The 22,281-nt window shown below is 44.8% G+C and overlaps 1 protein-coding gene, 1 non-coding gene and 1 pseudogene across 7 annotated transcripts in view; 1 reads left to right on the forward strand and 2 right to left on the reverse strand.

The window, feature by feature from the left end:
* SH3TC2 (SH3 domain and tetratricopeptide repeats 2) overlaps nt 1–22,281 on the reverse strand; it is a 99,754-nt gene that overhangs the window by 47,714 nt on the left and 29,759 nt on the right. For 3 of the 6 annotated variants that reach the window (XM_047731392.1, XM_047731391.1, XM_047731396.1), the window contains exon 1: nt 4,834–5,100. The exons of 2 other annotated variants lie outside the window; for them this stretch is intronic. In XM_047731392.1, the coding sequence (XP_047587348.1) occupies nt 4,834–4,885 (52 nt within the window). In that variant the 5' untranslated portion in view covers nt 4,886–5,100. One more of the 6 variants, XM_047731395.1, reaches the window with a different exon arrangement.
* LOC125101433 (U6 spliceosomal RNA) lies at nt 7,557–7,659 on the forward strand. The gene has a single exon (XR_007127842.1). It is a non-coding gene; the product is annotated as a U6 spliceosomal RNA (small nuclear RNA).
* On the reverse strand, nt 19,633–20,649 carry LOC125101142 (dnaJ homolog subfamily C member 8-like; annotated as a pseudogene).

Genomic DNA, 22,281 nt, shown 5'->3' on the forward strand with positions numbered 1-22,281 from the left:
GAGTTCTGGTTTCTGGTTACTCCATATCCCCCACCAACCTCTGAAAGTACCGGGCTTTTTAATTTTAGCCGTTCTGTGGGTTTGTAGCTTTATCTCACTGTTTCAGTTGACATTTCCTTAATAACTAATGATATTGAGCATTTCTTTCATGTGCTTATTTACCATACATACATTTTTCTGAATGAAAGTGTCTTTACAAACATTTTGCTCCATTGCATTAGGTTATTTACCTCCTCATTATTGAGTTATAAGGGTGGGTTTTTAGGTCTTATTTATTTATTTGCCAGAAAGAGAGCAGAAGGCCGAGCAGGTGGAGGGAGAAGGAGACTCCCCACTGAGCGAGGAGCCCTATGTGGGACTCAATCCAAGGACCCTGGGATCATGACCTGAGCCGAAGGCAGATGCTTAACTGACTAAGACACCCAGGTGTCCCAGGGTGGTTTTTGTTTGTTTGTTTTTTAGTGTTCTGGATACAAATATCAGATGTGTGGTTTTCATGTATTATACCTGAGTCTGTGGCTTCCTTTTCATTTTCTTGGTAGATTTATCTGGGGGGGGGGGTGCAAAATTACTGGCACAGAGATCAGCAAGATAAGGGGGAATGAACTTTGCATACACAGAGACAGCAGAAGCCAGCCTGTATGTACCAGAGAGGTCAGGGATCAGAGGACTAAAATTGATAAATAAGGCAGAGTCAGGATAGGGATGGCATTTCAAAGCAAGCAGAGGAACTTAGAATAGATACAGCCAGCAATAGGGAGGCATGAAGCATTCTTGAGCATGGGAATACCATAATAACGATGGAAATCCTACCTGGGGTGGCATGAGAAGGACAGGGGAGAAGGAAAGACGAGAGGGAGGAAGGCCAGCTAAAAGCTGTACAGCAATCCAGGAGTATATGTGTGAGACTGTGCGCTGTGATTTTGGCAAATGAGAGGTGAGGGGATATCGTGAATGACGTGGTATTTTAAAGATAGAAAAGAGAAAGCATCTTGACATATCGAGGATGAGGGATAAAATAAGGAAGAGGCAATACTTAGAGAAAATGAAGAGATAAAAGGGATTTAAGAGATCATTTCGTGCTATTCCTCATTTTACTGCAAAGAAACAAAGGAGTAGTGATTCTACCAAGGTGACGTAGCAAGTTTGTGACAGAGTCAGAGGCCCTCCAGATCCCCGGGGGGGAGACCGTGCTGCCATCATGACATTAACCTGACTCCAATCTCTGAAGTCTGAAGTCGCTAATCTGGAAACATCTCACTCTCAGCAACTTGCTGGATGTGAGCCCCCACCTTCCACCCCGACTTTAAGAAGAAAACTTGAAGAAGGGTTTCTCTGCATGCATATTTTTTTTCCTTCTTTGTCCTGATGGTTACACCATTTGCAGGTTTTAATATGTAAACCTACACTGTCCTTGTTAGGACAGATGCTAATCACAGCCATGGCTCCATCTCCCTACATGGATGTCTCTCCGATCATCACGTGGAGGGGGCGGGGGAAAGCAAGGTGCGTAACTGTATCATTTTGTTTCAGTATCAAAATCTTCAGAAAAAAATTAGTTGCAATGATTAGGGGCACATGGACATGTACCAAAAGAACAAAATCACTGAATTCATAAAAGTGATTAACACTAGGAAGGAAGGGAGGGAGGGAACTGAGACTGGGGAGAACTACCTTGCCCCTGCAATGATTTTTTTTCTAATATTTATTTATTTATTTGACAGAGAGAGAGAGAGAGAGCACAAGTAGGCAGTGAGGAAGGCAGAGAGAAAGGGAAGAAGCAGGCTCCCTGCTGAGCAGAAAGCCTGATATGGGGCTCGATCCCAGGACCCTGAGACCATGACCTGAGCAGAAGGCAGAGGCTTAACCCACTGAGCCACCCAGGCACCCCTGATTTTTTTTTTTTTTAAGTAAGAGAATGAAATAAAAATATTCTGAAGTGGATATGGTGTAATGTAGAAATATGTTAGAGCTAGATGGTGGGTTTATTGTTCTGAAATTCTCTATTATCAGTAAGTTCAGAATGCCTCACAAGTTTTCTAAAGTTCAAATATGAGGCATCATTCACTATTACCAGCATTCTCCCTCAATTTCCTATTATTATACTCATGATTCACATTTACCAAAAGTGTTGAAAGTTAAAAACACCAGTGATCAATATAGGCAAATGTTCTCTCTCACATCCCCTGTTTAGGAGTGTAAGTCTGCCAAATTTCTTCAAGAAAGTGTTGACGATTATGGGGCAGTGCTAGAAGCTTTTAGGTCAATGAACTTTGACATGACTTACTCTGTGAGCAACTATACTTTATTAAACAGCGGCCAGACTCTCCAAGGTTCCAGAAAGACAGACATGACGGCAATTGACCAGAACCAGCACCTCTCACCATGTGCACTGGGAAGATTTATGTGAGCCAATGAGAAGCATTATGGGGAACAGATGCCACAGGCAGAGCCCACGTGTGGGAATACAGGTCACCTGGGGTGGCCAGAGCCGACATTCATCATCGTGTGACTCCGCAGCAAACCAGCTAGGCACCTGTCCAGGGCTCAGTGTTACCAAGGGCCTCCTCCTTTCCTGCCTCCCTTCCCCTGAGGACTGCTGATTCTCCCTGTTGACTCCCCCTTAAACAGTTGTAATGGCAGAAGCAGCCAGATATAGGAGCACAGTGGAGCCAGGAATAGGGAGAAGGGTTGTAGGAATAATCTTTACTAGGGAACAATAAAATAGCCCACAAGTACTAAGGGGTAATCAGAAGCCAAACCGTTCACCAAATCCATGAGATGAATTATCTGATGTAATCCTCACCCAAAACTCCATGTGACAGATAGTCCCATTCAATCCAGTTTATAGACAGGAAAACTGAGGTTTGAAGAATGTAAGAGATTTGCCCAAAGTCGCAGAACTACAGAGTCACTCCAGGATATGTCTCATACTTTGTTCCATTTCTCTAGGATAAATAGGGGAGCGTAACAGGGGGTCTTTATATCAACGGTCCTCAGACCTACAACACCCCTATCATCCTCCCTAGGGAAAGGCCCTGACAAGTGCAGAAAACAGTTTGGGGACATGGCATGAGAAGCCTCGATAAAGGAAATGGCAAGTTGACTCAGAGAAATAGTGGATTCAGGATGCCAACCACTTAGTGATGCCCCAAACCAGGTGAAACAATGAAATCACTGGATAATAATGTCCTAAGAACTCTGAGGATGCTTTCTTTGGTGTTGGTTGATTGGCTGGTTGGTTTTGAGCCTCAGAACTCTTGTACATGAAATCTTGGGCTGAGGACAGGATGTCAGACAGAAGCAGATCTGCACCTGGGGCTCGGAGAGCCAGAGCAGAGCTCCCGAGGGCACCTCTGCAGGCCACGCCTACAATCCCTCCTCTTATAGATGAGCAAACAAAGGCCTAAGAGAGAGCTTGATGTGCTAGGGTCATAGAAGTATAATTAATACGGTTGACATTTCTTGTGCTTAATTCACTGTGTGTCAGGTCATTTTAAGTGTTTCACACATAGACTTAATCCCTACCACAACTCTATGAAGAATGCATAATGATATCACAAATCCACAGACGGGGGAACTAAAACAGAGAGGGTAAGTAAATTGCTCAAGTCTAAGAACCACGATCAAGCCAGACACTGTGGCCTCAAAGACCCGGTGATTCACCATGATTATGCCTGCCCAAGTGTGGGTAGACTGAGTCAGATCTAGAACTCAGGTCCCTGGCTGGCAGACCAGGGATCCCTCATGTTCCCCCACACTCCATTCGGCATCTGCTCCTGTGGGGTACAATGGCAACAGGATTTAGTGAAAGGATCTTTAAAAAGTTTCTGAATCTTAGAAATCTGGAGAAGCAAAATGTTTTCATAGCTAGAGGTTGTGCCTTTTGTGCCAAGGGCATCATTTACGAATCTGTTTGCCTTGGCTAGGGGTTCTCCTGGATTCCCTGACCAAGGAACCACACGGTACTCTAGGAAGACATGGAATCCTAACAAGGGTTAGGAATGATTCCTTGGCGTGACGCTCTCCTATCTTCCAAGAAGTCCTCCCTGACTGTCACCTTCCTGCAAAGCTGCCACGCATCCTGATAAATTCCCTACTCAAGATGGCAGGGCCCCACCTTGGTCCTGCTCCTAAAAGAAGCAAGGAGCTTCCATTAGGGTGACTAACCACCCCGGTTGCCGGGGACTCTTCTGGTTTTAGCAGTAACTACACCCTGAGAAAGTCTTCGGGTCCAGGCAAACTGGAATGGCAGATCACCTGATGTCAAGTCCCAGATGACTTGACAATTTCTTAAGGCGACAGGTCTCCATGGCTTCAAGTTGACGTAAAAAAAAAATAATAATAATAAAAAATCACACTCTAATAGGTAGGAGGTAGGAAATTGCCCGTTTCTCTCTAGTGACAGCAACCCTGATTAAAATAAGTTTGAGTGACAGAGGCCAAATTTATGACCACCCATGGGCCCCAGAGGCACTCCCTGCCCGAGGTTCCTTCCTGACCTAGGGAATCCTGGGAAGAAAACACGGAAGGGTTAGTCACACCCTGCGAGCTGAAGCCAAGAGCAGCACCGGCTCCTCACAGAGTGAGCTCAAAGTCTTTCTTCAGGAAAAGTAGAAGTTTCCCAGGATCTACTCCCTTTTTACAAAGCCAGAATGACAAATATTGAATGAAGGAAGGAGAAGAGGGGGTCAGAAAGCAGAGTCATCTCCCCGTCTTTAGAAAAGTCATTTTCCTTACCCAGCAGATCCCTGAGTCTTCACTGGACCAACCACATCAAGCGAAGCCACAGGCCAAACCCAACCCACCCCTCCCCCACCCCAGGAAACTCACCTGGGCCCCAGGACAGACTGGGCTCCCCGGGAATGCAGAAGCAGCCACCCATGTGTGTATCATTCTCCCTAGGCCAAGGCCCCTGGGAACACCAGCCAGAAGAGCACTGGGAGGGGACAACCTCCCGACAGTGTCCCTCCTCCCGCCTCCTCCCTGGCACACTAGGGACCAAAATCCAGCTCAATGCACAATGGAGCCTTTGAGATCCTGCTGCTGCAGGAGGCCCAGGGAGGAGGGGAGGGGCAGCCCAGCCCTCAGGACCCACAGTCCTTACCCTCTCAGGCCTCTGACTGAGGAGCAGCGCTCCTCCCTGCCTCTCTGCAGATCGCTTCAGGCCTATCAGGCTCTGGCACATTCCTCACATTCTAGGACTGAGATACACAGTTAGGTTCCTGCGGGGGAGGCTAGGGCGGGGGAGGAGGGCAGAGACCATCCCAGACCTCCAGGCTGCTATTCTCGTTCTCCCCGGACTGACTGGGCCCACACTGCCTTGCCTGCCAATGAGAAAGCCATCCCCACCCAGCGTCTCTCTGGGCACACCTCCCTGGGCTCTCTGGGTAAAGGTGGGGCTGTGAACCCCAGCAGCACCCGGGAGCGACTTCTCGCCAGTGAGTGTGTGGGGCCCCAGCCCCTGCTCCCAAAGCTTTAGTCAGAAAGGATCTGGAAAATAGCCCCGATGGAGCCCAGCACTTTTACAGATGAGACGCTGGAGGACCACGTCTGATAAGGCTTTGGGTATGCACAAAAACCTGGCCACCCCAGACCAGCCTCTTTCCCATTGTGGCCAAGGAGCTGAGCCAGAGAATACAGCGGACACAATACAGAAAACTTCCCGTGACATCTTTCAAAGGAGGCAGAAAAAATATGGCTGAATGTCCACAAGACTGAGCAGAGACAAGACTGATTTAGTGACCAAGCTCACGGGTCACTAATTACTTATTTTCTTAATGCCTAGAGCAAAGTTCGGTGGGGAGTGAACCAAGGAGGGAGGAGGGGAAGCCAAAAGGATGCAAGGGTCTTAAGGGCTGGCATGCGGGCTCCGTGCGGGCTGGACTGGAGGTCAGTGTCACACACATTTTAAGGAGGGGGGTGGCCTGGCCATGTTTATGTTCTGGGAGGAGCACTGGGGTGATGGTGTGAAGGATGACCCAGGGGTCAGTGTCCCTGGAGCAGTCACGAGTGTCCACCGCACACAGCAGCTCAGCCTCAGGTGACAGAGTTCGTCTTTAGTTTCAATGCTGACTCATCTTGACTCCCCGGCACTGAATGCTTGCCACGGGCCAGGCACTCAATATACACGACTGCACTTAAATCCCATAACAGCCCCATAATGAAGGCCCTAGCAGCTCTATCCTAAGTGAGGAAACTCACAAAGAGAGGCGTATAACTTGTCCAGAGCCCCATTATCTAGGATGTCACATTTGGGACTGGAGCCCCGTTTAATTGATTCCACAGATCAGGAGCTTTACTCTTCCGACATACGAGCTCTTTCTGTGACCATGATGAAAACAAGTACATGATCTGAAGTGAACCCTCAGAGCTTTCCGACGCGACGGAAGGCCCAGGAGAGGTGGGCTGGGGCGGGAGGTTGGGCGAAGGACGGACAGGATCTCTCTGGGGATCATGTGGAGGATGTTTGCTCTGCACACATCTGCCTAAAGGATCTACTTCCCATAATGTCTCATGCCTTTTCCCTCATAAAGCAGTGTTTTAGGATGTTTTCTCAGACTTAAGATAAAAGAGCAAGAGTTTCTTGAGAAAATAGTCATCAAAATTTTGGGAGGTACATGAGAATCGGACAATGAAGAGAGAGCATGGTTTAATGTGCACATGATGACCAATACTCAGATTTATCATTTCTCCTTTAGTAGCCTGCACACCATTCTTACACAGGTGCAGCAACAGAGGCCAAAATTGCACATGACCAAGACCAATGAAAAGAAGTCCATCTGTCCCGGATGACGCCCTGAGGCAGTTGGCTGAGACACACATTTTGGCAAGTCCATTCTGGATAAAGTCATTGCTTCTCTTGAGATGCAAGAAACTAGTACTATCTTACATATGGGTAACTCAGATGGATTAGCCTGCACAAAGGGCTTTCCAGGCAGAGAGAGCAGCAAGTTCCAAGGCCCTGAGGCTGGACCATGGGTGGCAAGTGGAAGGAAAAGCATGTGTGGTTGGAGCCTATGAGGCAGGGCAGGGTATAGAGATGTGGTTGGAGAAAGCAACTGTAGGCCAGATTGCATAAGACCTTGAAGACTATCTAAGGACTTCAGCTTCTCCTGTGAGTGGGATGGGAGACAATGGAGGTTACTAAGTAAAGTTGTATCATGATAGACTTACAGCTTTAAAGGGTCACCCTGGCTGCTACTTGGAAAATAGGTTGGAGGTGACTGGGTGGCTAGGTCAGTTGAGAGATAATGATGGCCTGCACCAGAGTGACAGCAGTGGACATCGTAAAATGGGCTTAGATATTAGACATATTTCTGAGTGAAGAGTGTATTAACTGAGGCTCTCCAGAGAAGTAGAATCACTAGGGTATAAATGTATCTGTGGTACAAGAAGGTCACTGCCCCACCTAAGAAGCCCCTGCTAGGCTTCAGGCAATGAAGACTATGGTGCCATGTTCCTCTGGTAAGTAGCCAGACATTCTGGTTTGTCATGGAAACCTGACATCAAGATTTGCATGTGAAGCTCCCAAACTTTTTAATGGTCACAGACTAGTCTCTCTTCAGCAGCACATACACTAAAATTGGAATGATACAGAGACCAACATGGCTTCTACGCAAGGAAGACATGCACATTCGTGAAGCATCCGCCATTTTGAGCATTGTATAGAACTGTGGAATCAGTATGTTGTTCACTGGAAACTAATATTTCACTGTATGTTAATTATACTTCAGTAAGAACAGTAAGAATTAAAAAAATGAATGCTCACAGACTAATTCAGGAAATCTTCCACAGCACTGTGTAGGTCAATATTTCAGAGCAGACAAACGTGCCCATAGTCCAGATCCAGCCCAAGAGCAGCCAGCTGGACCCTTCAGATGTAAAATTGAATTTTCTTTCCTGGGAAGTTCACAATCTAGTTGGGATAATAAAATATGCACGTAGAACTATAACTCAAGGGGAAAGCTGGAAGACAATGTCATGGGTGGAATTCTGTCCCCTCCAAAAATGATATGTGGAGGACTTAACCCCCAGAATGTGACTTTATTTGAAAATAGGATTGTTGAGGATATAATTATTTAAGTTGGGGTCATACTGGAGTGGAGAGGGCCCCTAATCCAAAATAACTGGTGTCCTTATAAAAAGAAAGCCCTCCTCTCTGCTCAGCAGGGAGCCTGCTTCCTCCTCTCTCTCTCTGCCTGCCTCTCTGCCTACTTGTGATCTCTCTCTCTGTCAAATAAATAAATAAAATCTTTAAAAAAAAAGAAAAAAGAAAAAAAGAAAGTCCTCTGAGGACACTGACACAGAAGCAGAAGCCCTAGAAACAATGAGGGGAGTAGAGTTACACATCCACAAGCCAAGGAGTGCCAGGATTGCCAGCAAACCACCGGAAGTCAGGAAGAAGCAAGGGAGACTTCTCCCTGAAGCTTTCAAAGGGAGCAGAGTCATGCAGACACCTTGATTTGGGATCCAGCCCCCAACAGACATGACACAATATATTTCTGTTGTTTGAAGCCCCCTAGTTCGGGCAGTTTCTTAGGACAGCCCCAGGAAACTTCACACTCCTGTGTTGTTACCACTCAGAGGTCAGTTTGGGCATTAAATTTGTGGCCAGAAGACTGAAGTTCAAATCCTGGCTCTGCCATTTCCAAGTTGTATGCTGTTTGGTATGGAGTCTCCTTTGCAAATAACAATGATGGCGATAGTCACGGCGAGATCACAAAAACAGTTTTGCCTCACAAGACAATTGTAAGGATTTAAAAAGTGTTTATAGGTGTTGATTTTTCACATGTGCAAATCTTCTCTGTGTGTGTGTGTGTGTGCGTGATCACTGTTATACCAGGCTTTGGCATGTTGTCCATGCGTCCGGGCTCTGAGGAAGAAGGGACATCATTGGTGAGTAGAATGTACCTATCAGCCACGACAGAGACAAAATCTCAGTTCCTATCAGAAAGCCTACAAGGAAATGCATCCAAGTAAAACCAGGTCTTCCTGTCCTCAGATAATCAGGAAGATTCCTTTCATTACCTCAGGCAAAGAAGGCATCCAACCTAGCCACCCTAGCTGCATTTCTCTCCTTACTTCTTGACTGGCCATTGTTTTTGATAGACACGAGTTTTGCAAGCAGTTCAGTTAGGAAAGAAAAATGAATCCACATGCCCAACTGTTTTCATCACTATGGTATTTGGTTTTTGTGATTTAGTAAATCAGTTTCAAGCAAAAGGAAATATATGTCTCTTTTGCAGGTGTTTTCATTGATAAATTTCACTGGGTGACCTTGGGAAAGTGAACCATTTGCCCGTCTGGGCTTTCCTTACATAAAGTCATTTTGTGTCCCCACCCAAAAGTTCCCGTGATGACTTTGTTCAAGTTCCTGTGATGACTTTGTTCAAGTTCCTCTGACAGTGGGGTCCCCAGATCTCCATCCTACTGCGCAGCAAAACTTTGTGTTCTGTACACAGCTCTGAGACACTGTCCCCTCCTTTGTTTCATGTATTGTTCTGCTAATGGATCCCAAGCTTACATTAGCCTACAGGAGTCAGGAGATAGAGATCACATTCTATCCACTTGGAGAGATTTATCAAGATTCACGTTCCTAGATCTTACCCATCCCCAGTGAAACAGAAACACTGATTAGACCCATTCCATGTAATTCTAATGTGCATCCAGATTTCAGCAAATAATGCCCCAGGGGTTTCTTTTACAGGGATGAAGGACAGGCCCAGGTGTAGACTTCAGGGGTCTTAATGTCCATCTAGCTCTCCTTTTCTTAATCTTCTGATCTAAACCAAAGTTTTTTTTTCTTTAAAAATATTTATTTATTTATTTATTTATTTATTTATTTATTTATCAGAGAGAGAGAGAGCAAGGATGCACAAGCAGGGTGAGTGGCAGGCAGAGGGAGAAGCAGGCTCCCGTTGAGCAAGGAACCCGATGTGGGACTTGATTCCAGAACCCTAGAATCATGACCTGAGCCGAAGGCAGACACTTAGCCAACTGAACCACCCAGGAACCCCTGATCTACTCCAAAGTTAGTTAAAAGCCTTAACCATAAGGGGGGACCACATGCAGGGACTCTGGCTCTCTCAAAGAAAATAATGTGAGGGGGCAACTGGGTAGCCCAGTCACTTGGGTCATGGACTCTTGGTTTCAGCTCAGGTCATGATCTCAGGGTCATGGGATCGAGTCCCAAGTTGGACTCCATGCTCAGCATAGAGTCTGCTTGAGATTCTCTCTCTCTTTCCCACTCTTTCCCTCTCCACTGTGTTCTCTCCCTCAGATGAATAAGTAGATCTTTAAAAAACAGATAAAAGGAAAAAAAAAGAAAAGAATGTGAGGTGAGAGAGTCACTCTCATCGTCAAGGTTCAGCATCCACAAATAACCAAAAATTGATGTAATCATTCAAGAGTTCCTTGTTGATTAAATCCTCCATCTTACTATATCCTCACACTTGTATCAGTAACATGAGTTGGACCCGCCATTTTGTAAGCCATGAAAGAGTTGTGTGAGAGCAGTCATGTGACTTCTCCAAGGTCTTACTGCTAGTAACTGACAGAAATAGCTTTCTCAAACATTTCAGCCAGCACCAGCATACACAGTAGGCTTCACCACTTAAGACAGCCAGGAGTAAATAACCAGACACATATACACAGCATCCCAGGCCCCAACCCCTCCCTCCAGCAACATCTGTCTAGCAATAAAGATCAGAATTATCTTAACCTTCACAGAACCACATATGTGCAGAGGTCAAACAAATGAGAAAAACAAGTTTATCATACATGCTCTTAATTTAAGAAGGTTTCAACAATATGTGAACATGCAGAGAAAAAGTAGGAAAGGAAAACCATTTAAATACAATGGGCCAGTGTTTCTCAAACTTAAATATGGATATTAATTATCCAGCATGACAGGCAGAATAATGCCCCCCAAAGATATCTGTACCCCCAGAGCCTATGAATATGTTACCTTACCCGGCTCAAGGGACTTTGATGATAGGATTAAGTGAAGGAACTTGAGAAAGGAACATTGTTTGGATCATCTAGATGTGACTGCAAGGACAGTGGGAAGGTCAGAGTCAGAAGAAGACAGGACAAGAAAACTAGAAGCCAGAGGTCAGAATCAGACAAAACGATCTGAAGATGTTGCTACAATGTTGGTTTTAGATGGAACCGTGCGGCCACAAGGCAAGGAGTGTGGGAAGCCTCTAAAAGCCGGAAAAGGTGCAGAATGGATTCTCCTCCAGACCTTCCAAGAGAAACACAGCCCCGCCAACACTTTGATTTTAGCCTAGTGAGACCCACTTCAGACTTCTGACATTTGGAACTACGAGATTAACTAAGCTCCTTGATCAGTGTAAACTTTTGGATTGGTAGCTTAAAAAAAAACTCAGTTGTACAAATACAAGTTGTGAGAGATAGAGCCAGGCATCTATTTGAAAAAAAGAACTAATAGTTCTAAGTCCGGGTGTTCATTTATCATGTCTGCCTCACATTTCTGCTGCCCTGTTTCCACCATGCGACACAGTGCCTGACATAGAATAGGCCCTCTTATGTGAAGGAAGGAAGGAACGAACGAACGAATGAACAAACTAAAAAAAAATTTAAGAAAACTCTTAGTTCCTTTTTCTTAATTTTCTGAGACTGACCTCTATGTTCCAAGCAGATGAAATCAATCTGAATACACATCTTTCCCATCCCTGTTCAAGATTTCTCCCCCAATCCTGAAAAGCCTTGTGGTCCGTTCCCAAGAAGCAGACTCTGAGGCGGAAGATGGGCAGGTAGGAAGCTTCTGGAGTTGTGCTCGCAGGATCCCTAGGAGTGGCAGTGCAGAAAACAGAGGAAGAGCGGCCTGCAACGCAGACTCAAGAGAGTCCCCAGCTGGTTCCCACAGGGAGCTCAGGGGTCGGTGGGTCCTACAGAGTCATCCTGGGCCAAGGGCTCCTGATTAACAACCAGTCACTGAACCGGCTACACCCTCGTAATGGCCAGTCATTGAGGGCAGCTGACCCCCGTGGGGAGCATGGACTGGAGATTGCGCTCTTCTGTTCGAGGTGAGCCCCAGAGAGGGATCGGCTGAGAGCTGTCGACCTTGAAAGCTTCCAGCAACAGGGTAAGGAGTGGGCCAGTCGTGATAGGGGGAGCTCCAGACTCCACAACGTTCACCACACATGCCTTCTGTTTCCTTGGGTGCTGGGGGAAGGAGACTATTAAATCAAGCAAAGCCCGGAATAGAGCTCTGTGTCACACCAGTATGAACTAGAGAGGAATAGAGATGCAGAGAGAAGAACACTGATGTGGAAGAGTCCAGAAGGAGGGGAACTGGGACGGCCTTGAGGGTGAGCGCAGAGCCTGTCTTGGAGATAGGGTTCCTCTGAGGTGGGACGTGTGGGGAGGTGTCGAGAGTACGGAGGAGTGAGGTGCACATTCAGAGCAGCTCATGGGCGAAGGCCACAATGTAACCAGGGAGAAGGAGAACAAGGTGGGCAAGGGGGGTAAGCATAATAAGAAGCTGATCAGAAAAGAATGGGTGGGTCGCTGGGACCCAGTCATGGGGTTTTATGTCTCTCTTCCAGGAGCCTCAAAATGGAGCAGGGACAGCACACAACAGTTCAGAGCTGACAAAGCAAGGGTATCAGGGGGCACTAGCATGCGAGATTCCGGAGGGCCAGTGAGATGGTGACTGAAACAGGCCACTTTGCAGTCAGGCTCGATGAGGAGGCCCAGGGGGATGTACAGAGATAGGAGATCAGAGAGATCACGTCACAAAGTCCTAAGGAGACTGTCCAGCAGCTTGGAAAATTTTGGGGAGTGGGTGAACCAAAAGGTGGGAGCTGCCAAGCGCTATTTCAGAGATCATGTCTATAGCGGTGGAGGGTGATGAGGAGCCCGTGCAGGGGGTGGCAAGTAGTGATGTCCTGCGGGAAGGCCAGGTACTCTGTTTAAAACGGTGTCATCACAGCCACGGTCATGTATGTGTGCAAAAGTTCAGACTGCATATTGAATAAAAAGGCAAGTCCACTTTCAAACCACTTGGCTCCTAACCAAAGCCCGGTCCCCTCCCTGAAGGCAACCACAGGCAATTTGCAGTATCCTTCCAAAGTCTGGTTCTGCATTCTAGACCACACGTGTCTGATCCCATCTCTGGAGGGTAAATTATATATACACGGATTCTATACCCATGGTTTATATACATAATACACTTATTCCCTAGAGGATCATCTTATATATAATATCATATATCTTAATAGGCTCCTGCTTCACTCTTGGCCTGGACTTAGCCCACATTGTGAGAATGACAATCCTGACCTGGCCTGTTTTGCTTGACTCGTGGCTGGAGCCACAACTTAGAAAGATGGGAACTCCTGTGGGAAAGAGAAGTTTCAGGAGGGCAGCCCCAGCAACAGGCATGGGCAAAGCTGTCCCAGAAAGGGCCCCTCTTTCCCCTGCACAAAATCAGAACAAGTGAGTCCCGATGGGTTAGCCATGTGGATGGCTAACATTTTCCTATTTCTGGGTGAGAGTTGTTAGCCTTGCTTCCTGGAATCTAAACAAAGTTCAAAACAAAATTCTAAACAAAGGGATCCTCTGCTTCCCCAGATCTCAAGTCCATTCCCTGAGAGGAGGAAGCCAAGATACTCCTCCTCTGATGATTTTCCCAGCAGAGCCCCAGGCCTTCCTCCTGCACCTTCCTGGTCCAATTGTTGTGAACATCCTCATGGGGGTAGATTGTTATTCCTATTAACCCCTTTCTTCACATCCCCATAATGATGCAAGGAAAAGATTGTTTTCTCAATAGAAATTATTCGGGGCTTTTAGATGGCCCACAGTTTAATGGTCTCCCCTAAAAGCCTGATCTATCAGCATCCAGCTGAGCAAGGTGAAAAAGAGTCTAGACCAAGGTGAGGGGCCCCACATCCAAGCCTGATGCTGTGCCTGCCTCAGCTGGAGGCTGAGAGGCTGCGTGGTGGATTGAGGGTGGGGTTCGTCAGCTGTCAAATGGGAAAGGAACTCCTGACATAAGGGTTTTTCCATAGCGGCTGTGAAGAGAAAAGTAGAAAGATCCCTGAAAGCATTTTGTTAATTTGAAGCACTGGGAAGCATGGCATGTGTTTCTTTAAACTGAGTCCACACAACTGGGGGAAACATTTGGTCAGAGAGAGGGAAATTCATCTCATCCTGGAATAAAGGGAAAGAATTCAAGACCAGGTCACCTTCCTCTATGAAGTTAGGCTGCTTTGAAAGCCCTTTCATTCAGATCCTCATAAGCCTGTGAAAGGAAGAGCCAGGGTGAAATGCTTATTGCATTTGCAAGAGAAGGGATGGAGACTGAGAAGGAGGCCTGCTCTCCTCAGCCAGGTCCCTACATGAGTGCTTCTCTGCAAGGAGAGGGAAACCTGGGACAAAGACCAGCTTCATTTAGCATCCTTGTAATTGGCTGAGAGGTAGGACCACGCCCTGCAATCCATAGGACAACAGAGCTTCCCGAACATTCCCAGGCAGGGAAAGGCTGACAGAAACAAACTGTGGGAAGGTCCAGCAGGCCTGCATGAAAAGAGAGATGATGGGCTTGTCACATGGGTAGGTATATGTGAATAACGATAATGCAAGTTAACATACATGGACAACTTCATTCAGATGCACCACATGAGTATTTTAAAGGATTTATTCATTTAACACACACAACCACCCGGAGAGGCAGGTCCTATCATTATCTCCATCTAAAGATGAAGAACTTGAAGGTCTAGGAAGCCAAGTAGATTTCCAAAGTTTGCATAGTTGGCAAGTGGTAGAGTCGGGATTCAGAACTCAGTGGACTGAATCCAGAGCTGGGCTCTTGACTGGGACACCACTGAGTATTCCTAATCTTTCATCTGGCAAAGAATGATACAATCTACATTTGTAGAGTCCCGGAGTAGGAAGAGTGGAAGAAATCCTGAAGATGACCTGAGGATTTCATTCAAAAGAGTTTGATTAAGCACAAGCTATGGGCAGGCACTAGGTTGGGATCTAGGTTGGGATGGGGAGAGCCCACTGGTAGAGTCAACAGACAGGGTAACTTTTTTCATGGAGCTAACATTTCATTGGAGGAGAAAGATAACAAATAAGCAACAAATTAATTAGCAACAGAAGTGGAAGGGGGACAAGTAAAGCGCAGAAAATGCCAGGATATAACATCACAGGCTTGGGAAACCCCTGATTTCTCCATCCACTTGTCCAGCCACCACCTTTTACACTTGAAGAAAACTCAAGTACAAAACTTATACTCTGGAAGCTACAAAACATCATTGAAAGAAATTAAAGATCTCAGTGAAGGAAAAACATCTATTTTCATGAATCTGGAAGACTTAATTTTGTTAAGATGGCAGGACTCCCCAAATTAATCTATAGATTCAACATAATCTCTATCAAAATCCCAGCAGCTTCTTCTCTGGAAATTGACAAGCTGATACTAAAATTCATATAGAGACTTAGGAACCCAGAATGGCAAAAACAGTCTTGAAAACAAAAGGCAAAGTTCTCAATTTTATACTTCTTGATCTCAAAAGTTATTGTAAAGCAATGGTAATCAAGACAGTGAAGTACTAATATAAGGATAGATCATTGTAATAGAATTGAGCCCACATCAATTGATTTTCCACAAGGGTATCAAATCAATGGAGGAAAAAAATAGTCTTTCAACAAATGGTGCTGGGAGAATTGCAAAAGAATGAAGTTGGATCCCTACCTCACACTGTATATATAAATTAACTCACAGTAACAGAAATAGAGCATTGCCTTTAACTAATGAAATTGGTTTATTTTGATAATGAGGCAGGTTTTGGCCTTCTAAAGAAAATGTCAAATTTTGGCCCTCAAAAGGCCTTGGAAAAAAGATCCCACATTTTCCTTGTGACCCTCCAGGGAAAGCTAAGGTGGTCACCAGCCCCTCTAACCAAGCTAAAGTAATCCAAGTCTTCCTTTTCTGAGGGACTCCTCAACCACATTATATCCTCAAACCTCAGTATAGTTAAGAGGTTGGTCAGGCCTGGCTTCCTATTCACTCTGCTTCCACTAAGTATAAAACAACATGCTCTATGTAACCCTGTTTTTTTTTTTTTTTATACAAATTATACCAAACAACTATTATCCATGTTATCGGCTAAATTGTGACCATATCTCCAAATTCATGGATAGGACTAGAACAACCCTATTTACAGTTAAAAAGACCCTATTGATCTTGAGGAGCTTGGCCTTCAGAAGATACTAGAAACATACAATCAGCTGGTAGCCGATGTTATATCAATATGGGCAACCTACAGAGAAGCAGGCCCACTCCAATTTTCTGTCATTTTCTGAAACCTAAAGAGAACATCTCATATCATCACTGAAAATGCTAGCATTTCTTGCACCTGAATTAAGGCTCAAGGAGGGTGGGGAGAAGAGGGGGAGTCACTGCAAGGCCTCAGACCTGCGATTTCTTGCCCTTCACAATGGGAGGTGGTAGAAGACCATCAACCTTCACTCTTCATGGCTGAATCCTGACTCATCACCTCATTGATTCATAATATAATTATGCTCGCAAGTAAGTAGCACTGTCACTAGCTCATCAGTGTGGACCTGGACAGAACATTTGCCGAGTAGGTTGAAGTCAGAATGAAAATGTCCCTCCCACTAGCACTTTCTCTTAGAAAACAGAACAAAGCCCTTTCCCTAACCCTATCCTTTTGAGACTACACGGCCCCCACTTTCATAAGAAATAGAGAAAAGGTTACCATATATGTAAAGGTTAGAAAGGGTCCATTAGATGCAATTTCTTTATGCTTCGGCAATTTCAGCAAAAAATCAAGGGACGGGTGACACAACGTTGACAAACCATGAAGCAAGGCTGACTCAAGTCAGAAGGAAGCTTGTACAGCTGTTACAACAAGTTCATTGTGCAGCATTAAGGAAAGAAAGAATTGCTATGGGGTGGGAAGTGGGGTTGAAGGAATGTCAGGGGGCTGGAAGAAAATTATCATAAACAATAGAGATCTTTATGCCCGCCATGCTAGGCGCAAGCCAAGCTTGGCTAAAACTAACTTTGCTAGCCAAGCTGGGCTCAAATTAGCTTTCCTGCTGGTAGAGTTAGCATAGAAATAAAGAATTTTTGAACTAGAATTTCTTTTAGGAAAGACCCAGTCTAGAACATATCTATCTAGCTTTTAAAGCCCCATCTATCTGAAAAGACTTTTCTTTTAGCTCAGAATCAGTTTTTTAGAAGAGATATAACTTGGAGCTCAATAATTAACAACAAAGATCACTTACTGCATGCTTACTTTGAACCAGGCATGGAGTGCTTTGTGTATATCTCATTTGTCCTCACAACAGTCCAGCAAGTCAGCACTGTAATTGTTCCCTTTTTACAGATGAAGAAACTGAGGTACACAAGGATGAAGTACTTGTCAGGGTCACACAGCTTGGTTGCTATAGAGTAGGACACAAGAAGAGCTTCCCTGTTGGAAGCAGGATAGAGAGCAGGGTTCAGAGTGAGGAAACTGTCATTATCCCCGCAGCTCATCCTGCTCGCCCCACAGCTCACATGACCCTGTTTGAAGACATCTGATAAGAAAACTGGGAGATGGAAGTAGAAAATGGCAGCAGCAGCTGGGTCCCAACTTTTTGGGCTGCTAGGTCAGTCCAGGGCACAGCTGCTGCTGCCTGTGTCTCATGGTAGTCATGGCAAGGAGGGGTCAGCTCACAGGGGGAAGGCCCTCACCTACTCTGTGACACTCCCCAGCATGGGGGTGAGCATGCTGAACGTCTTCCTGAAGTCACATCACGGAGAGCAGGAAAGACCCCAGTGCGTCACTTACCCTGTCTCCACAGGAGAGCCAAGCTCTTTCCCTGGGGAGATGGTAATCAGACTCTATCCTTAACCCTCGTGAGAATCCACTTCTGACCGGCTATGAGGAGATGAATAAGGAGAACCCAGACCACTACCCAGTGGAGACCACAGCACTGGTTTGGACCATTACTCTGCCCAGGGACCAGTAAAGTATATGGGACCTTAAGCTCACTTCCTTACTTGTATCAAGTGATGACCCATACACTGAGCTTCCATCTCTTTGCTTATGGCAGGAGATGGCTTAAATAAATAACCTAGATTGTTCTACTGGGGAAAAAAAAATAAAAGAAGAAGGAAAGAAAACCAGAAGGTAAACTGAGTCACTAAAGGTCAAGGAAGGATAAAAATGTGACAAAGATAAATATTTTAATACATACTTACTTTTAAGGAAAGTAAGTACTTTTTTTTTTTTTTAAATACATACTTACTTTTAAGGAAAGAAAGGGAAATCCTTAGGATCCAGAAACAACCATAGAAATTGAAGGCCTATGAATAAATGGGAGCAGATGCCATGGGAACCCTGGGGGTTCTCAGTCAGATGAGTCAGAGCTGGGGCTGGAATTCTAATTCCCCTTCCTCCTTCCTAGAGATGACTTTGGGCTTAGGTCAAGCAGGGGAGCTGGAAGGTTGCTCCCTGAATACAACTTGAAGTCTGGAAGTGTTGCTATTCCATCAAAAAGGGATTTGAAAACTTCCTTCCACCTTCCAAGGACACCCCTGAGGAGCTATGCGTCTGCCTGAGGACTTGTGTGGAAAAATCAAAACCCAGTCCTGCTTCTTGAGAAAGTATGAGATCTGAATTTATCCTAAAGGCTCTAGGTATGCCAGTCAAGGGGCAAAAACTAGCCCCTGGATGTTAATTCTCTAGAGAGACAACAGACACAATCCCAAAAACTACTCTTCCACAGTGTAGGGTTCATGAGAAACCCAATTTTTTTTTAATGTTAAAGAGTAGCTCAGAGAATGGTTGACCCTTGAATAACACAGGTTTGAACTGCATGGGTACACTTAAGTGTATTTTTGATAAATAGAGTACTGTAAATGTATTTTCTCTTCCTTATGATTTTCTCTTTTTTTAAGATTATTTATTTATTTATTCATGAGAGACAGGGACAGAGAGGCAGAGGGAAAAGCAGACTCCCCACTGAGCAAGGAGTCCAATGTGGGACTCAATCCCAGGATGCTGGGATCATGACCTAAGCCAGAGGCAGATGCTTAACCATCTGAGCCCCCCAGGCACCCCTCTCTTATTTTTTCTTTTTAAAGATTTTATTTACTTATTTGACAGAGATCATAAGTAGTCAGAGAGGCAGGCAGGGGGCAGGGGAAAGGGAGCAGATTCCCTGCCAAGCAGAGAGCCCCATGCAGGGCTCGATCACAGGACCCTGAGATCATAACCTGAGCTGAAGGCAGAGGCTTTAACCCACTGAGCCATCCAGGCGCCCCCTTCTCTTTCTTTTTTTTTTTTTTAACTCAAAACATTTAATTGGTTGATTTCCACAAGCTGTACATGAAATTTCTAACCATCACAATTCAGTGAAGTACAAAATGGTACATTTTAAGCTGCAGGAAGGGAAGGAAAGCAATTGTGGTGGCCGGTCCAAGGGTAGGAGTGGGGGAAGGTTTCTTTTTAAACCCAACCCCTCATTTCAGTGTGCAAAGAACTTACTCTGATCTCTATTAAATGGTATTGAAAACAAGTGGACTAAATAAAAAGCAAATACTACTCTGTGTTGGGGTGGAAATAGGAAGAAAGAACGAGTCCTTCAAAGCAGGAGGGAGACAATTGGGGGAAGGTTCTGTGGTTCACGCTGCTTCATTTCTACTCTCGGTGGTCTCAGGAAGGGTCAGTTTTTCTTCTCTTTCTGCACCTTTGGATATGCTTGGAAGGTTCACCAGCTGCCCACACGATCATCTCGACTTTCCCCAAAGTTCTTCTACCACTCCCTTTCTCATTTGGCTTTTTCTCCAGCTTCTATCTCTTCTTCCCTTTGTTGCTTCCTTTCATGCATCTCTCTGGCTTCTCTTTCCTTTTAATTTCCAGGTCAGCAAAGAGTTTTATGGTCTGTTCTTTGTTGGGTGTTTTGTTTTTTTTTTAAGATTTTATTCATTTATTTGAGACCGAGAGAGAGAGAGAGAGAGAGAGAGAGAGAGCATGCATGCGTGCACGCGCAGAGAGGAGGGGCAGAGGGAGAGGAAGAAGCAGACTCCCCACTGAGCAGGGAGCCTGTTAGAGGTTCTATCCCAGGTCCTTGGAATTATGACCTGAGCCAAAAGGCAGGCGCCCTGGTCTGTTCTTATATACTGCTTGTTTGAACAGCTCAGAATCATCCTCCCCCACATTTGTGGGTTTTCCTTCGCCCTTCATTGCTTCTTTCACTCTCGCTGTGTGATCTGTGTATTCTTTTCCTGCTTGAATGAGATCCACAGCCCTTTTCTTTGGTTCCTGACCCAGGAGCAACTTGTAAGCTTTGTCCACAGCCTCAAAAGACTTTTGTGCTGTCAACATCATCTTGATTCCAGTCAAGATACACTAATATGGAGCACGGTCAAAACTTCTTTTTTATTCCTTCATCTGTCACTTCAGGATCCATCTGAAGAACCTCAAATGGGTTCAAAGTGAAGTTAGAGGAGCCAGAAGAGGTGAGTCTTTCAAGCTGATTTTTGGATGTTAGAACTAAATCTCTCTTCTCTATTCATTTCACTTCATTGTAGAAGGTCATAAATGCTTCCTCAGGGCTCCTTCTCCCAGCAGGAGCCCGACTCTTTCCTGGGGTCACCATTTCTCCTTCCTGATGATTGTCTTAACTACGTTTTCTTTTCTCAAGCTTACTTTATTGTAAGAATACAGTATATAATACATAGAACATACAAAATATGGGTTAATCAACTGTTTATGTTATCAGTAAGTGTTCTGGTCAATAGTAGGCATTAATAGTTAAGTTTGGGGGATATAAAAGTTACACACGTATTTTTAACTGTGCAATGGGTCAGCATTCTTAACCCCTGCATTGTTCAAGGGTCAACCGTAGATCACAGAGAGATACAAATCACACAAGGAAATTAACTACTGAGACAGAAAACCAGCAGATGCAGCCAGCCCATATATCAGCATTGCAAGAATGGGAAATAATAGAGTTGGAAATGAAAGAATAAGCAGGTCAAAGTAATTTAAAATATTTTTAAACTGGGGCACACAGGTTCAGTTGGTTAAATGTCTGACTCTTGATCTTGGCTCAGATCTCAGTCTCAGGGTTGTGAGTTCAAGCCCTATGTTGGACTCCACACTGGGCATGGCCTACTTAAATATTATATATATATATACACATATATGTGTGTATGTATATATACATATATATGTTTAAACTTAGGAACCATAATTAGAGAATAGACTATTATGCGAAGAGAAAGAGACAGATTTGATAAATAGCAAAATTCAACTCCTGGAAACAAAAAACAAAGGCCCTTCAATTAAGGACTCACTGGATAAGTCAAACAAAAGATTCAGCATAGCAGAGGAAAAAATTCATGAACCCGAGCACAGATCTGCAGAAACCACTCAGAATGTAGCATGAGGAAACAAGTAAATGGAAGAATTAACCAAGAAAGATGGAAGATAGAATGAGATGTCCAGCATAACTACTAAAACTTCCACAGGAGGGACTCACGAGTCAGTATTCACAAGGAAAATGATGGAGAATATTCCAGAATTGAAGACATGAATCTTCAGATTGAAAATGCACACCAAGTTCTAAAGAGGGTAAGTAAAAATAACAGGTCTTGTTAAATATGATTTCTATTTCTTTAAAGGCTTTATGTGTTCAGGTCTTTCCTCCCAATCCTTCTTTCTGGATTTAATTTCTACTTCAACTAAATGTTCAATTTCATCAAATGAAAGAACTAAAAAAAAGTATAAGAATATAGATTAATAAGGAAAAAAACAAATACTATATAAAGGAGGAAAGAATAGCAATAAATGATAAAATCAATGAGGTATTTCTGTGTTTTTAGAGTTCACTTCCTAGGTGCTCCTGTTGTAGAACTGGTTACTGCTTGCTTCTGTGACAAACAGACTACTTTCCCATGTGCAGATCAGAAATCCACTTCTGGGTCATTTCACTCTCAGTGAACTGTCTATGCAGTCAGTAAAGTTGCCCAGGGAGATAGACCAGCACAGGGAGGGAGGCTGTGGGAAGTGGAAGGAGACCAGCAAATGCCAGAAACCTGACACCAAATCAAAGGAACACAGACTAACAGTGACACCCAGTGGCCAGACCACCTGCATAGCCCACAGGATGATTCCCAGGACCTCCACACCCTGGCTGCGGCTTTGTGGCCATGTGGTTTGTGGGCTTTTTCTCTTATTGATGTGTTTTGGGGCGATCTGTGATCTAGAGCGTGTTTGGGTAGGAGGA

This window comes from Lutra lutra, chromosome 5, assembly GCF_902655055.1.
Source record: "Lutra lutra chromosome 5, mLutLut1.2, whole genome shotgun sequence".
NCBI lineage: Eukaryota > Metazoa > Chordata > Mammalia > Carnivora > Mustelidae > Lutra > Lutra lutra.